The sequence below is a fragment of the Silurus aristotelis genome (genome assembly GCF_946808225.1).
Source record: "Silurus aristotelis genome assembly, chromosome: 3".
Taxonomy (NCBI): domain Eukaryota; kingdom Metazoa; phylum Chordata; class Actinopteri; order Siluriformes; family Siluridae; genus Silurus; species Silurus aristotelis.
The window spans coordinates 16,469,556-16,486,879 of NC_139576.1; the positions used below are offsets into that span (position 1 = coordinate 16,469,556).

The 17,324-nt window shown below is 39.2% G+C and overlaps 1 protein-coding gene across 8 annotated transcripts in view; it reads right to left on the bottom strand.

Moving 5' to 3' along the window:
- Positions 1-17,324, bottom strand: part of lrp1bb (low density lipoprotein receptor-related protein 1Bb) — a 288,809-nt gene that overhangs the window by 189,454 nt on the left and 82,031 nt on the right. For 7 of the 8 annotated variants that reach the window (XR_014532697.1, XM_083536546.1, XM_083536541.1 and 4 more), the window contains exon 2: positions 6,658-6,780. The exons of the other annotated variant lie outside the window; for it this stretch is intronic. Coding sequence is in view for 6 of the 7 variants with exons in the window: in XM_083536546.1 (XP_083392672.1) it covers positions 6,658-6,780 (123 nt within the window). In the remaining variant the exon portion in view is untranslated. The remainder of the gene's footprint in view (positions 1-6,657; positions 6,781-17,324) is intronic. 8 annotated transcript variants of the gene reach the window in all.

Consider the following 17,324-nt stretch of genomic DNA (forward strand, 5'->3'; position numbering starts at 1 on the left):
GTAAGTGAGTTTGTCATACAATAACAATATTTTTATAGGTGGTTTGTTCTTGCTTATGCTTACCACACTGATTTAGAGTACCGAACAGTGCCTTCATAACTACCTGTACACCTAGACCTTTATCTGCAGAATCTGCTTTTGCCATTTGCATTGGCATATAAGACTTGTCTGTTTGTGTTCTGTCTGATGCCTGCTCTGATTTCAGAATTGCTCTAAAAGGCAGTGGCATTCATATTGACGTTCATATGGGTTCATCTTCAAATGTCAAAGAGATTAGCTCCAAGCTTCACTGTCCATCTTTCATCTCCTCCACTTTCTTCCTATATAGTAACAGATTTACACTTGCCCCTTTATCAGCTCATGGCTCAGCACAACGTTCACCTGGGTAATTCGATCAAATGGATGTTAATGCATGATAAAGACAACGCAGATTAAAAGGAATGCTTGATTCACTCTTAATAGAGTGAATTAATTCTCGCAGTACTTTAATTAGGCTGAGCTTTGCTCGACTGCGATTTCACACTCGCAGCATTCCTTCCTTATTTTAAAGTGCGACCAAAACATTGCTCTGTAGGCTGCACTGATCCTCCGTCCGATGGCAATTAAGTGCAATGCTGAACAGACACGCCAGCTATATTGGTGTAAACACAACTGTTCAGCCTCATTGCCCAAGGCAGTAGCATGGGTTTTAAGCCTTCTCACACAAAAACATGCACTGAGCCTACTGTTCCTTAGCTCACATTATCCATGCATACTTCGTAAATCATAGACAAAATTTAATTAAAGCCATTCATCATCACCAAGTAATGTAATCAACACCCAGTGAAATGGAGCCATCACTTCCTTCAAACGGGTACGCCTTCCAAACCACCAAATCTCAATACATCACATTCAAAACTACTCACCGTTCAATAAAGCATCATAGCCATATATCACAGTCGTGCCGCTACAGGGGACTCAGCACCTGCACTGAGCCATGCATTTTTAAACACAAAGCCCCAGCCACTCACAATGCCTAAGATACAATCCTATGGGATGGAGGTCAGACCCCTGGCAAGGCTGATAGAATATCTATTTTTTCCAATGTTCGGAGGTCTGCTAATATGTATATTTTCTGCATGAGCTCTATTCCAAGGTGGGAGGGCCTTTGCCGTAATGTCAATCACATCAATAATGCATTGGCTTTCTTTGGCACAACAACAGTAAGCCAAATGCAAACTTTTTATGCAAACAATTCCGCTGAAAAAAAGCATTTTACTGCACTGTCTTTAAGCCTGGTGGCCCATTAGTCTGGAAATAAATGTATTATTGAGTGTAGAATACCTCTGTGGTGGCAGGAATTCTCTCAATAGAATTCCTGGAGTGTGTGCCTCTTACCCACAACTTACACAGGCAAGTGCTTAGGTAAGTATTCCTGCTGTTTAAAACATTTCAGTCCTCGTACTATTTTCGGATTTTTATCAGCCCCCAGAGATGAGATTTTTTCTTTTGTAGTATTACTAATGCATTTTGCAAAACATTATCCTGTAATAATCCAAAACCTGTCATTCAATAGTTCTGGAAGAGAACTATGACTCAATGTAATAATATAATGGTCTGTAAATAGAAGGAACCTGTTGTTGAGCTAATATATCGCTTTGAATGCTAATAATATAATAACTTAGAAATTATGATGCACTGGATGTGTGATGGCCTTCCTTGTTGATTTTCCTATAACCACAGAAACATTCATTTGATCCGGTGGATCGTCCATAAAAGTTCCTGTTATTACTCACATCACAGCAGCTATATATAGTCATTCTTGCTCAGTCCCTTGAAGTTAATGAAATGCAGCTTGTTAGGGAAAAGCCTGTCATTAGATTTCCCCACATCAGAAAACTCTGACAAGTGCTGACACGAGAAACCACGTCTATTAATGATAGATAAACCTCACCATATTTTAACAACTACAGTATATAGTATAAAAAAATACATTTCCTGGTTTAACATGATTTTAACCTGTTTTTAAGATTATTTGCAGCACACAGTCTCTGTGAAAGAGTTGTTGCTATAGAAACGAGAAATGTATTCTAATGAGCGCATCATTATAATATAAACGTAATTGGTCTTTAGTAGAAAATTAATTGATTCCTTTAAAAAGAAAATCATATTTAAGAATTCAGCATTGCTGTGCTATAATATTATTGCTATCCTTTCTTGTACAATAATGTTCCTTTATTTTAGCATACGTATATACAGATTATTTTTGGGCACCACAGATTCAAATACAAAATGCTATGTTTCAAATATTTGCATATGAATAGAACTTACAGTGCTCTCCTAAAGTGACAGTTAAGTATCATGGATGCAATGAATCATAGAAATTATGGAACTAATAAAAATATTTTAGTTATTGCACTCAAACATGCAGCAGAACAGCACCAAAGTGGTTATTGTCATTGGTGTGTTATTTTTCTATTGTGTAATTTTGTTAAGGAATAGCCAAAGCAAAGCTGTAAAGAAACAATTCCATTTGTCCATTAACATCCATTAACAACATCGTGGAATACAATAGACTAATAAAAGTTCATTTTAAATTAAGGAAAAGTAACAAGACCAGATCTACTAACATATACGAGTAATGAGAAAAAAATTTGCTCTTTGAGAAGAAAATCATTAAGTCGTTAATGATTTAACACTTGTTCTCTACCCCGTCCATCCCTGTGCAATGTATACATGTTTCTATGCAGGTGTGTTAAATAGCAGAGTTTCTTTTGCCCAAAAGTGAGCCATGTGTTAGCTCTGGTGTATCAAAGCACGCAGTGTATCAGCACACATCTCTGCTGCAACAGCAGGGGCCTAATGTAGGCTTTAGTAGTTTGATGTCACCCAATGGTACCATGACAGCAAACTGTCAGGTTTTGAAATATGCTCTTTTCAGATAGCTGCAAGTCACATGCCGATGATTTTGTCACAAAACAAAACAATATCGAGGAGTAAAAAAGAAGAAAAATGGTGCTGTGGATACACAGCAAGAAAAAAAGAAAAAATGGCAAAGCAAATCTGACAATATATAAAACATAAACACTTGCAAAATTATGCAAGTTACAGCTCCAGAGAACAATGCAGCCTGAATGTCAATTTTATTACAAGGCTCCTTTGAGCTTTTTGTCTCAGCAAAATAGGATGCCAAATGATTTCATTTCTTAAAGCTAGTATTTGAGCCTGCATTCTTCCTAAATTTCTCAGAGGCTCACAGCTCCACAGCTTTCATAAACAGAAGTGACTGCTTTTCTTTTGTTTGTTCTGCTTATTTATTTGCAGCAAGAAAGCAGATGGCAAGCATTAGAAGCATGAGCAGAAGTATACTCTTAAAAAAATTCAGCAAAATAAACCTCTCGAAAGCTCAATATCGCACATCGATCATCTTATTAGCGTATATATGCAATGGGCTTTAAGTTGCCGCTTGAGTTTTAAATGTACCAATATTCTGTATTTATAGTGGCTTCAAGTTGCCAAGTCCTTAATTCGTACTACTTTAAGGTCTTACCAGGGCATTTCTCTTCCTGCTTTCGTGTTAACTGTGGAGGTAAATACTGCACAATGCAAAATGTCTGCCCTTCAGTTTAATAACAATATGCTATGCTACATTACCTCCCAGACCTGTTTTCTGCAGGTGCCAATTTTCCTGTGGAATGGAAACATTTACTATCTATTTATTATAATATGAGATTGGCCAGCAGAGGCTGAGCAGACATACAATTCTCCTTCTTCTGACATCAAATGTAATAATGTCATGAGCGAAATTCTCTTATAACCACTACAGAAATGTAAGTTAAAATTTAATTGAATAGACTGCTTGCTTGCTTTGTATGAATCTAAAAATAATATCCCAAAATAAAAAAGCATGCAGTGCAGATTCAAACTGATGTACATCATTTAAACAGTTCAGTGCCTATTCTTTTACTGTATTATAATCTAGTAAGCGGAACTGGAAGACTGTGAAGCCACAGCTTATAACAAATTTAGTTACATATTTTTGTGGCATGTTTGTATTTAATAATAATAGTAGAAGTATGAGTGGTAGTGGTAGTGCTAGTACTAAACTACAGTTTCTAAGCAAAATAACTAAATGTGAGAGTGTGCCAGTAGGGGAGAAGTGAGTGGCACAAAACTGTAAAAGGAGAAAGTTCTAGATGTAAATATAAATGACTTTTTACCCTAAAAACTCACTGCCCCAGCAAGATTTTCCACACACACACACACACACACACACACACACACACACACACACACACACACACACACACACACACACACACACACACACACACACACAGCAATTATTATTATTGTTGTTTGTTACAGTGTCATGCTATCATTCCTATGGTTGCATGAAAGACTTTTCTGATGTTTAAAAAGCACAAGACAAGTGTACTGCAGAAGGCAAAATTTGTTGCAATAGAAACGTGGAAAAATAACAAGATCGCATTTATCCTGACCATTATGCCATTACCAGTGACTACCTGAGCTGCTGCCTACAAATCTGACTGTTAAATAAAACTATACATCTTTTGCTGTAAATCTCTCTCACTGCAGTCAAACCTCAGCGTTGAAAAAAGTGTTCACTAAAGTAAATCTGAAGTCAAAACTGTGCAGAAAAAAAAAGGTCTTAAGCAAGTGAGAAACTTTCCTTCTTATCATGGACTAGGGTGCAATGTGCTTGGAGTGTTGCAGGCCTGTCATCCCACTTTCTTTTCCCCATTAGAGGAGAGCAGGCTGTTTTCCAGCTCCCTCTGCTAGCCCTAGTAGTCAGTCTGCTCCCAGAGGGCTGCTGGATGAGAGGCTAAGCCAGGTTCCCTCTGGCCATATGGCACAGGAAACACTCAGCCACCCTTCCCTCGAGGCAACACGATGAGGTGATTACATTCCACAGTGGCAGAACTTCACTAAAATGTCAACATTTTAAAAATACATAGAGCCAATACACGCAACTTACACAGAGTAAAAAACACATCTCTGAGGAAAGCACACAAATGCTGCTTCCTGGTTCATATAAAACTAAGAGGATATTTACACATGAGCGTAATGAAGTGCTCTACCTGTTAGAGCTGCATTGTATAAAGGCGAGCTAAATTCATTTACATTTTGAGTATATTATGACAGGGTTCTACAGAACCTCTGATACACTGGCTTGTGTTTGGGATTCTTGGTGACCAGTATATAATAATATAATATGCAATATATAATTAGTTGTAATCTATACATCTGGAGGGACCCAATTACCACTGCTTCAAAGATGTCAAGCTGGGCTAACAGGGCCTTTTAAGGCTTTACTGCATTCAGCCTATGTATGGAATCTACTTGCTATTTAAAAAAATCCAAGAAGAGAATTGTGGAAAGCACAGAAGGAGAATAATTTAGGATGAATCATCTACTGCAAATGTTTCAAATTGGCACTTGTGTTGAGCAAATTCATTAGAGCATAAAAAAAACTTTTGAAAAGATTTGTTTATTCACAGACACAACTTATCCCTGACCATCTACACAAAGAATCTGACTAGAGCGCAACCACATTTTTCCAGTATAAACCTGACTCAAAGCATGGACAAAATCTCAACTTGATCTCTTCTTCTCTTTCTATTATTCTTTTAAACAATCACATAAGTCCAAACTTGAATCTTATTACTTTACCAGTTGTCTCCATGAAGTATCCATGAGAATGCTTATGTCAGTAAGACACTCATCAGCAGGTTAAGTGACTTACTGGCATAAGAACGTATGAGTGCTTGTTAGCAGCTTCTCTATTTATATTTTCTGAAGAAATGACAGTTTGTCCCACCCGTTCCAACTCATAGCTCTTAAGATCTGAGGTCAGATTTCACCTAGTCAGCGTAAAGCGAAAGACAAATGTTCTTTCCCCTTCAGTAATTTGACTTTTTTTTACTGGGGTAATTTATTTGATTGTGTTCTGTCTACTACATTTTACCTGAGTAACAGAAAAGCATTCTTTCAAACAGCTCTGCTGTGCTCTGCTTATGGGTAAGATGTGGATGCTGGCCCATCTGAATACAATATAATCAGACTCTTTATAGTAACACAACAAAACATACACCTGTAGTAAAAGTACTTTTTATTTATTTTAGAAACCATCTACTTTTATTACAACTAATCATAAACTTTGCTGGCAACAACTGAGAGTTGGCAGTGACCCAGATTACAGGAGATAAGTCTTGTAAATGAGGAAACTGATAGGGTAAGTGTTTAATTCCATTTCCTATCAATACCTAATCCATGATAATGAGCTACTCAAAATTCCTATGATAAATAATTCTGGCTTCCACTCAGGGGCATTATACATAAAACGGAGACGACGTGATTAATCTAAATGATAATGGAATACCAGAGGAGAGAAGAGTTGGCCCACTGTGCCTGGAATATGCAATAAATTAAAATTTGTGGAAAACTCCACCACCATAACGTAATCAGTTGTTGTTGTACATCACACACTGATCAATCTTTTGATGTATATGCTTGCTAGTGACAAGAACACTTTCAACGTCTTAGCAGCTGTGAGTTTTCTGGCAGACTGAGCTTGTACAAAGGGTGCTATGTAAATAGAGTATGTTAATGCGATGATATGGAAATGCCTTTTTTTGGGTCAGATGAAGGACTTACATCTTTGCAGAGTTTCATCAGAGGCGTCTAGACAGTCGGCTTCTCCATCACAGAGCCAGCTCTCGGACACACAGGTCACGCGGTCATCACACAGAAACTCGCCGACATCACACACTACCGCCTCTGATCAACATGAAAAGTTGGAGAGAACAGATGATCTGTGAGATGGAATGGATGGTCACAACAGTTACATGGTAGAATGCTGGTATGGCCTGAATGGCTTAAAATACTGTTACTATATGACTAATCATGTGTTATTACATTATTCTAACCATGCTTTGTGATAAGTTGCAAAAAGCAGTGAAACATGCAGAAATGCGAAGTGATTGTTGTCTACTATCAAATGTAATTTAAATTCTATCTTTCCAAAAAATTTTAGATTTGCAGTCAGCATGTAGCACTTTGTAAGCGTGAAGGCATTGGCTTAGCGTTTCACTAAAGCCTAAAACTGACAGCATGTTGATACGCCTTTTGCCAGCGGCTGTCAGATCCATTCAGGGATCACTAAAGATTTACCACATATTTCGCTACAAAATTTGACTCCAGTCTGTTTCCACACAAGAAAGGCATTGTTTTCTTGTATCCCCTGGGCTCAGAACTGCGTAGTTTTTAGGAGTTTACATTCACACACAACCTCTTCAATGTCCACCCTGCTGCCTTTTAAGTAAAGAAACAATCTGAGGTTCTCTGAAGTAAATTGCATGTGGTATGTCAGATAACACCCATTGAGACAAACACACACCGTTGAAAGGTTTGTAGTAGGAGTTAAGGGTCAGGTTAATAGTGAACAGATTGCTGGGGATATGTCTGTACGTTGATGCTTTTTCTTCATGTGCCTCCCAGCAAAATTCGCAAAACAAGGGAAACCTTGAAACATTGAAGGGGCTTTGTCTGTTTTCCAATCGATGTGCTATCATAGTTTACTGCCTCATTTTAAACTTGCTGCTTACTGACCCATTATACAGAAAATATTTCTGTGGAGCTGGGCTCAGTTTATATCTTTTATGAATGTGAAATATCAGAAAAGTGGTTTGCTTGAATATTAGTGTTTTTCACAACACTTATTTCCACCTCCACACCAATAATGCATTAAGTGCCATGATAGCACTTGCGAAACAACACCATGAATAATAATAGCAAAACAGAAATTAAAACACAAACAACAACAGAGGAATTTGATGCACATGAATGCAAAGCAATTTTGGAAAACATATTAAACAAACAATAAAACAGCTTGCATAGAAAATTAGGTGCATAAATGGATAAGCATCTTTTCAACAAGGATACTTTAGAAGTTAATTACGGAATTAAGTGGTGTCTCACCTAAAAAAAAAAAAAAAAAAAAAAAAAAAGGTTCAATTTGGAATCCTTTCTTATACTATCATGTAATAAGCAGGGAGCAAATGTAAGTGCAGATATTCCTTATTTTTTGCAGTACCAACAAAATGTTAACTAACAAAGAAACCTCAACATGAAAAACAACCTGAACACGAAGATGAAGAAACTGCTACAACCATAAAGCACATACATAAGACAAAGAGTGCTGTGAAAGCTGAGGTTTATATGCATGTGCTAATCAAAGTTGACAAGGAACAGGTGTGAGTGACTAGTGACATGCGACAGTTGTGCGATGGGAATTGTAGTCCAGGGCCATATTTCTGACAGATTGTCCCAAAGAGACAAGCTAAGAATCTATGCTTGTAAATGATCCCTTAATTAAAAAAATACATATATATTAATTATATATTATATATAATTAATATATATAATATATAATTAATATATATTATATATATTATATATAATTAATTAATTAAAAAACTCTTGGTTGATGTGTGTATTGGGGCTGGCACTGTGGTTTAAGTGGGATTTGAGCTGTAGTTACAGCACTAAGGTGTCATATCTCCATCAAGTGTGTTATACTCAAACATACACCCTTAGTTGAAAAACAACAATAAAATCAGCCTTCTAGTCAGCGTTCTAGTTTATAATATTTAAATGAGGTTGTGAATCATATAGAAACTACTGTAAAGTACACTTACATTGAGATTAAACATTTTTAACATCAATTTACAAATATATCAAATATATAGTGCTGTGTAAAAGATTTAGGCAGATGTGAAAAAAAAGAGAGTACATGTAAAGAGAAAATGAAGAGAAGAAAAATCTTTTCCTAAAAGATCAATCAATTATCAATTCCTCTTGTTATTTGCAGTAAATGTGCATACAGTTTTTAAAGGAAATCGGCAGGTAAAATGGTTTAAAACATATTGGAGAACTAACCACAGATCTTCTGTGAATGCGGGCTGCCAGAAATCCTTCTGTTTCTTCATGTAATCCAAGACAGATTCGATTCTTTCGCGATAAGGACTCTGGGGAGGGTATTACTTCCAGGACTCCTTGTTTTTCTCCACCCTGAAGATAGTTCTTAATGACATTGTCTGTATGTTTGGGGTCATTGTCTTATTGCAGAATTAATTCGGGGCCAATCAGACACCTCCCTAATGGTACTGCATGATGAATAATTATCTGCCTGTATTTCTCAGCATTGAGGATATTTTCAACTTCCATCCATCCATCCATCCATCTTCTCCCGCTTATCCGATGCCGGGTCGCGGGGGCAGCAGTCTAAGCAAAGATGCCCAGACTTCCCTCTCCCTAGACACTTCTTCCAGCTCTTCCGGGGGGACACCAAGGCGTTCCCAGGCCAGCCGGGAGACATAGTCTCTCCAGCGTGTCCTAGGTCTTCCCCGGGGTCTCCTCCCAGTGGGACGCGCCCGGAACACCTTCCCAGGAAGGCGTCCAGGAGGCATCCGGAACAGATGCCCGAGCCACCTCAGCTGACCCCTCTCGATGTGGAGGAGCAGCGGATCTACTCCGAGCTCCTCCCGAGTGACTAAGCTTCTCACCCTATCTCTAAGGGATCGCCCAGCCACCCTGCGGAGGAAGCACATTTCGGCCGCCTGTATCCGGGATCTTGTCCTTTCGGTCATGACCCAGAGCTCATGACCATAGGTGAGAGTAGGAACGTAGATTGACCGGTAAATCGAAAGTTTCGCCTTGCGGCTCAGCTCCTTCTTCACCACGACAGACCGGTACATCGACCGCATTACTGCAGAAGCTGCACCGATCCGTCTGTCAATCTCCCGTTCCACCCTTCCCTCACTCGTGAACAAAACCCCAAGATACTTAAACTCCTCCACTTGCGGCAGGAACTCCCCACCAACCTGAAGTGGGCAAGCCACCCTTTTCCGACTGAGGACCATGGCCTCGGATTTGGAGGTGCTGATTCTCATCCCAGCCGCTTCACACTCGGCTGCAAACTGTCCCAGTGCATGCTGAAGGTCCTGGTCTGATGAAGCCAACACGACAACATCATCTGCAAAGAGCAAAGACGAAATCGTGTCGTCACCAAACCGCACACCCTCCGACCCCTGGCTGCGCCTAGAAATTCTGTCCATAAAAATTATGAACAGAACCGGTGACAAAGGGCAGCCCTGCCGGAGTCCAACATGCACCGGGAACAAGTCTGACTTACTGCCGGCAATGCGAACCAAGCTCCTGCTTCGGTCATACAGGGACCGGACAGCCCTTAGTAAAGGGCCCCCGACCCCATACTCCCGGAGCACCCTCCACAGGCCGCCGCGAGGGACACAGTCGAATGCCTTTTCCAAATCCACAAAGCACATGTGGACTGGTTGGGCAAACTCCCATGAACCCTCCAGCACCCTGTAGAGGGTATAGAGCTGGTCCAGTGTTCCACGGCCTGGACGAAAACCACATTGTTCCTCCTGAATCCGAGGTTCTACTATCGGCCGTATTCTCCTCTCCAGTACCCTGGCATAGACTTTCCCAGGTAGGCTGAGAAGTGTGATCCCCCTATAGTTGGAACACACCCTCCGGTCCCCCTTCTTAAAAAGAGGGACCACCACCCCGGTCTGCCATTCCAGAGGCACTGTCCCCGACCGCCACGCGATGCTGCAGAGGCGTGTCAGCCAAGACAGCCCCACAACATCCAGAGACTTGAGGTACTCAGGGCGGATCTCATCCACCCCCGGTGCCCTGCCACCGAGGAGTTTCTTTACTACCTCGGTGACTTCAGCTTGGGTGATGGACGAGTCCGCCTCTGAGCCCTCAGCCTCTGCTTCCTCAATGGAAGACGTGACGGCGGGATTGAGGAGATCCTCGAAGTATTCCTTCCACCGTCCAATGACATCCCCAGTTGAGGTCAACAGCTCCCCACCTCTACTGTAAACAGCATTGGTGGGGCACTGCTTTCCCCTCCTGAGGCGCCGGACGGTTTGCCAGAATCTCTTCGAGGCCAGCCGATAGTCCTTCTCCATGGCCTCACCGAGCTCCTCCCAGGCCCGAGTTTTTGCCTCGATAACCACCCGGGCTGCAGTTCGCTTGGCCTGCCGGTACCCGTCAGCTGCCTCAGGAGTCCCACAAGCCAACCAGGCCAGGTAGGACTCCTTCTTCAGCTTGACGGCATCCCTTACTTCCGGTTTCCACCACCGGGTTCGGGGATTGCCGCCTCGACAGGCACCGGAGACCTTACTGCCACAGCTCCGAGCGGCCGCTTCGACAATGGAGGTGGAGAACATGGTCCACTCGGACTCAATATCTCCGGCCTCCCTCGGGATCTGGTCAAAGCTCTGCCGGAGGTGGGAGTTGAAGATCTCTCTGACAGGAGGCTCGGCCAAACGTTCCCAGCAGACCCTCACAGTACGCTTGGGTACAGTTTTCAACTTTATTTGCAGAAATACAGCCCAAAACTTGCAGGAAACCTTCACTATACTTTAATGTTGCCTGCAGAAACTCATTATTGTACTACTCTCCAGCCCTTTGGCAAACAACTTGCCTCCTGCTACAAGCCAAATATTACAGATTTTTTATTTCAGATCAGTTCAGTGCACCTGCTGTTGTCTTCCACAAACTCAACTTAGTAGCGAAATTTGGCTGTTCCTTGTTGAAAGCCTTTTACACAGCTGTTTCACTTAATGACTGTGTTTCAACATACATATGAAATTGATGGTCATTAGCACCTGCTTGGTATAACTGGTTAATCATCAAGCTGACTCTGATCCTTCAAAATCCTTTCAATTTGTGCGAGTGTACAAATTGTGCAAAAATAGGAATTGAACTGGTGCTCACACCAAATATTGATTTGTTTTAGATTTTTTTCTGTTTGCTCACATTGCATTGTGTTATTTCACAACTAGCTGAAACTTTTGCACAGTACTGTTTATGAAATAAAATCAGTTATAACTATCCTTAACCTAGTTTACCAGAAACATCACCTTCATAATAACTATATATTTGAATTAAAAATAACTGTAAATTCACATTTCTTCAGTTCTCTCTTTCTAACAGATTCACCAAATTTACCACCTCTCTTATTTTTATTTCGACTCAGATGCCTTAATAAGGTCTGGCTACATCGATCAGACACTCCAGCTCCAAATCTACTGATATACTGATACTGATCCTGTTTTCTATTTATTTGTAGGCATGGAAAATAACATACATTTTGAAAACAATCAGCAAATAAAACAAGAATCTTCTAAAAATTACATCACAGGAGAAGACTCAATAAATGCACCAACTATAGGAACAGAGTCGTGTGGAGTTTCAGCTCCACACACCAGTAATTGTAAAATAAAACAGACCTAATTGTTTAAAGACTGTTTTAACAAGTGATGCCTTCTAAGTGCAGTCAGATTGGTTTGTGAAGATCAGCTGGCATTCTGTGCTGATTTCATTCAGTAGCAAATTTTGCATCTAGCAAAAAGCAATTACGAAGAATATGATGATGACGACTGGCCCCTTTCCCCTCCACCCTTCCCCCAACAAACAACTGCTTCTGTTCAGAATGAATTGCAATGTCAATTTGATTACAGAGGCAGCAGTAAAGCAACAATGTTTACATCATCCGGTTGGAAATAACTCAAATAATCTTTTGAGCTGCTGCTCCCCTTATTGACAACTGCTTCATTCACGTTACATTTTCACTCAACTACATTACTTCATGCTTCCCCCTACAACGCAAGGTGCTTAAATTCAGCAGAAATGGCAAGAAACAGTTAGTGCTTAGCTGATACAGACAAGAAGGTCTCTGAAGTGGACATAACGTGTCTAGCTTACTGAATCCAACCTGGAGGTATTTCTGCCTTTGCAGCTGAATTGATTAGCATTTGAAACAGTCTACTCTTGGGTTCAGAGCCATTCCTCTTGCTGCTAGTTGAAACTGGAGAGGGGACAACCTCTGGACCCTGAAGGTGCAGCTTGCCGCTGATGTGCTCCATATTTCATGTTGTGGTGATTTAAAAAACTAAGAGTCCATTTTGAATTATCAGCCTGACCCTTCATGCTACTTCAACCTGGCTCACACATCTAGAGGGCTGCTCTTCTTGACTCAAGTGTTTGATGCTCTCATAACACTACCTCAATTGTTTCCCTACAGCACACAAACCATTTAGAACAACAAAAAATACCAGGGAAAAAAAAAAGGTTAAAGCCTGTATTCCCAAAATCTAATGTTGCAACTATTGGTACTCATACAAATGGAAAGAATTTGCATTTAAAAAAATTTGGACATAATTTTGAGGAAAGGGAGATAAAAATAACCAAGTGGCAAAATGGCACCAGCCTTTAGTCAGGCAAAAGTAAACCCATTACCATAACAGTTGGAAATATTTAGCAGAGCCTGGACCTGCATCTTATTATGAGCTTAATACTGACACCCAACTGCCTCGGTGAGCTAAACATACTGGCTCATTAAAGTCGCTCAACATTTGTAATGTCACCAGCTTTTAATGCACAAACGAAGAGACAGGGGACAGGGGACAATGCTTTTGAAACTTCATGTGGATAATCAGACGTGTTCTCTTCCATAAAAGAAAAAGCAAGCTGTTTTATTTCTGGTGAATCTGTCAGCATATAGTCAGATCTCTTGCAAGGTCTCTTTAAAACCTAGCTTAACATGAAGGATTCTAGCATTCATTAGGATTCATGAGAATGTGATATATATATATATATATATATATATATATATATATATATATATATATATATATATATATATATATATATATATATATGCAAAAGAGAGACATACACACAAACTATAAAAGCCTGAATGTCAATACCTGCAATTGTAGGCTCCGTTAATGAAGCTGGATCAAATGTGCACTAGAATAATTCTTTAAAATGGAATCACTTAGCAGCTGCACAACTAATTTAAAGCTTCGATTGAATGCTCAACAGCTGTTAAGCCCCTCTTCCTAAGTCTCCCTTTGTCTTGAGTCTCATTATCCCTCCAACTGTTCTCTGTCAACATTCCCTGGATCTTTGCTTTACCTTGAAAACAATCAACAGCGTGTCTCTTTGGGTGTTTGTGCGTTTCTCATCTGAGCTGCAATAAAGAGAAACCTCTCCAAATCGGTGTCTGTGTGGGTTGCTGGGGCAATGCAATGATTATAGCCAATTAAATGCAAAGGCATCAAAGGCAAAAACACTGTGAAACACAGATTTATATCCTAAGACCTAGAAACGAATGTATGTGTGAAATTTTGGCAAATATAGTGCAGAAAGGCTTTTTAGTGAATTTCAAAGCAAAATTGTCACCTGCAAGAGCCTTATACCATTAACGCATACAGTGAAAACAATGTTGAAGGAGGCTGGTAAATCCTGCTGCTCGATTTTGTGCTCAGGTTGGCAAAACGTCTTTCAGATTAGACCCATATTTTCTACATCCTTAATAAGATCAATTGCTGAAATATACAAATCCCATATTTGTTCAAATTTATGTAATTCTCAGGTGCGTTCTCAAGTTGATTGACAAACCAAGATGGTCTATTACTGTCTATTGTTTCCATATTATCTATTTTTCCGATATTACAGTATGTATTATTCCAATATTTTCTATTATTCCTATAAGAACATTTCTAGTTAATTTTTTCAGATGTTTAATATAGCAGTTGTGCTGTACATTCCCTAAAGTTCTCTGAACAAATAAATACAGTCGTTAATTACTTGGAATAAAATCTCTCCATTAGACATCTTATCTCCAAGGACACTCTTAAGTATTACACCTCTAACAACTGGTGACATTTAAAGTCCCTATAAGTGTATATAAATATACAATATGTAAACATATGGCACATATACAGTAGTTATGAACATTAGCAGCTATTTATAGTTCTGTAACTGTCCCCTATGATGAGCGACTTTTTTGCTAATCAGTAGCAGTTTGGGGAACTGATGTCTAAGTTAACAATTACTTCCCACTCCTGATTACAGTTTCATAGACAGTTTAGGATTTCCTGACCTTTCCCTGTTGTCCAGGTCTGCTCTGTGCATTAATAACACTCTAATTATGACTGTAATTATGATAGGTATGATTTTATTTTGCAAACCAACACCATTATTATGAGTGAAAATATTTTGTGCCATGGTGACTCTCATGAGGTGGCAAGAAAATGTGTGCAGTGTGCAGTGATAATGAGGAAGTCCTTGAATGCCATATTTTTGTGGTTACATATTAATGCTGCATATGTGTTAAACCGGTGTAATGGTTCTAGCCTTTCTGCTCCAGAGTAACACAGTTTAATTAATTATTGGAATTGCCAAGCACCCTATCAATCTATGAATCTCTCTGTACAAGCATATGACAACAATGTTCTCAAATCTTGAATGATTTCAGCATATTTGTTTAAAAAAAAAAAAAGTAGGGCTGCATACAAAGAACTGCCCTCTATTAATGCAAAATATGCTGGTGCATCATTGATAGTTTGAGGCTGTTTTGTGCTTAGTGAAAGAAGAGCTCTTGTGAAGATTGAATTCTTCAAATGTTCCAGGATATTTCAAACCAAAACCTGTTAATGACTTAATAACTCGCCAAAAATAACCCTCCTAAACAGCCTACAGGTTTTCATTAAATCACGAAAATGAGAGCAGGAGCACAAAATGTATGTGTTGCAGTAACAATCGAAATTTCTCTATTTGAACTCTAACAAAAACCTTTCTTCTCTTTAATTTCAATTGTCATGAAAAGATTTTGAAATATGAACTCAACTTTACGTTTACAAAGATGAAACATAAAACGACCCATTGTCCACTGACTGCTTCTTCAACTTTGTGAGTTGACAAAAAGGTTATCTTCACGTTTACCCCCCACTTTCAATGCAGCAACTTTTGTTACTAAATTCAACAGACTTACAACTGATGTTGACATTTTCAGCAACATCTTTTGCAAAATGCATAATATCAACAGTGAGATCTGACTTCTATCCCAGAGAAGCCCATGACCAAATAAATCTACTGAATATCAGAACAAACTAAATTGTTTGTTCACTTTCCCTCAAATAGTACAAGAACTATTCCATACAAATTGCAGTAAAGACTGCAGTCAGCCCCACTGTATTAAGAGTGGGCTTTGGGGGGTGTGGACTGCGATGCTTAAAGGTGCCACGCATTTAGAAATTCCACACAGCACCCCATGCAGGAAACGCATCCGGTGCCAGAAGGCCTTTACCATGGCAACTTTGAGCTGGCCTGCCTGCATCCTAGCACTGCAGCAAGGGACATCAATAGGGAAGGAAAAAAAGAGTGGCTTCATAAGGTATGACCTGACCTTCAGTTTTTAAAGGAGGTCACTTATATTTTCTAAACAACAGCAGGGGCATGTCAACAAATTATCAAAGAGAACATGGGTGGATTTTTTAACAGCCATTGCAAGAATACGCTCCTACTCCTTGGCATAATCTACCTAGTAAACAATGAATTATTCATTGAACTGAATTCAAATCTTCAGCCCTCAAAGCTTCTCTGCCTTTTATGATTTTAGATCATACCAGACATGTTCGAATTGGACTGTCTCTGCATTTAATAACCTTATTGAACATCATATCTCACAAGGTAATTTTAGGCTAATGAGTCAAGAATATATGTAATATGTGTGATTTAAAATCGACCCATTGCTATGAATTTAATCAAAATCTACATTATATTATGTCTGTGACATGTAAAGGCTATGCTAATTCAACATGCAAAATCTATGCTAATGCAAAGTATATGCTAATAACGTCCTCTATCCAAGGTTATTAAAGGAACACTTGTAGTTCCCTACACTGTGCATAAAACGCTCAGTCATTGATAGACAGCCTTGTAAAATGACTATTGAGCTGTTAAATTATAGTCATCCCAACAGGTAGTACAGAGCTCTTGTCATGCCAGAATGCAAATGCCTAAATAGAATGCCCCATTAGATTGTTTTTTTTTTTTAGAATGACCAGCAAAGTATAACCTTTAGAATGAAGGGATTTAACATTGTATAAATAAACACAATAAAATTGTCTTCACCTATCAACACAATCACTCACCACTGCTCAAGTGCAATAGAATGACATGACAGTGTTAAAAGTAAAGTAACTAATTTAAAATAATCAGAATCAGATAAAGTTTAGTGATAAAAAAAAAAATAATAAGTTTAAGATATACCTGTAAAGATATTATACATTTTTATATAGGTTTATAAGGGTTAATAATGTGCTATAAATATTTGACAATATAATGCAGCATAATGCAAGATATATACTTTCCTGGATAACGTTTTATCAGTTTTGCAATGCAAGTAGGGTTAGGGTTAGGGTAACTACTGAATATAA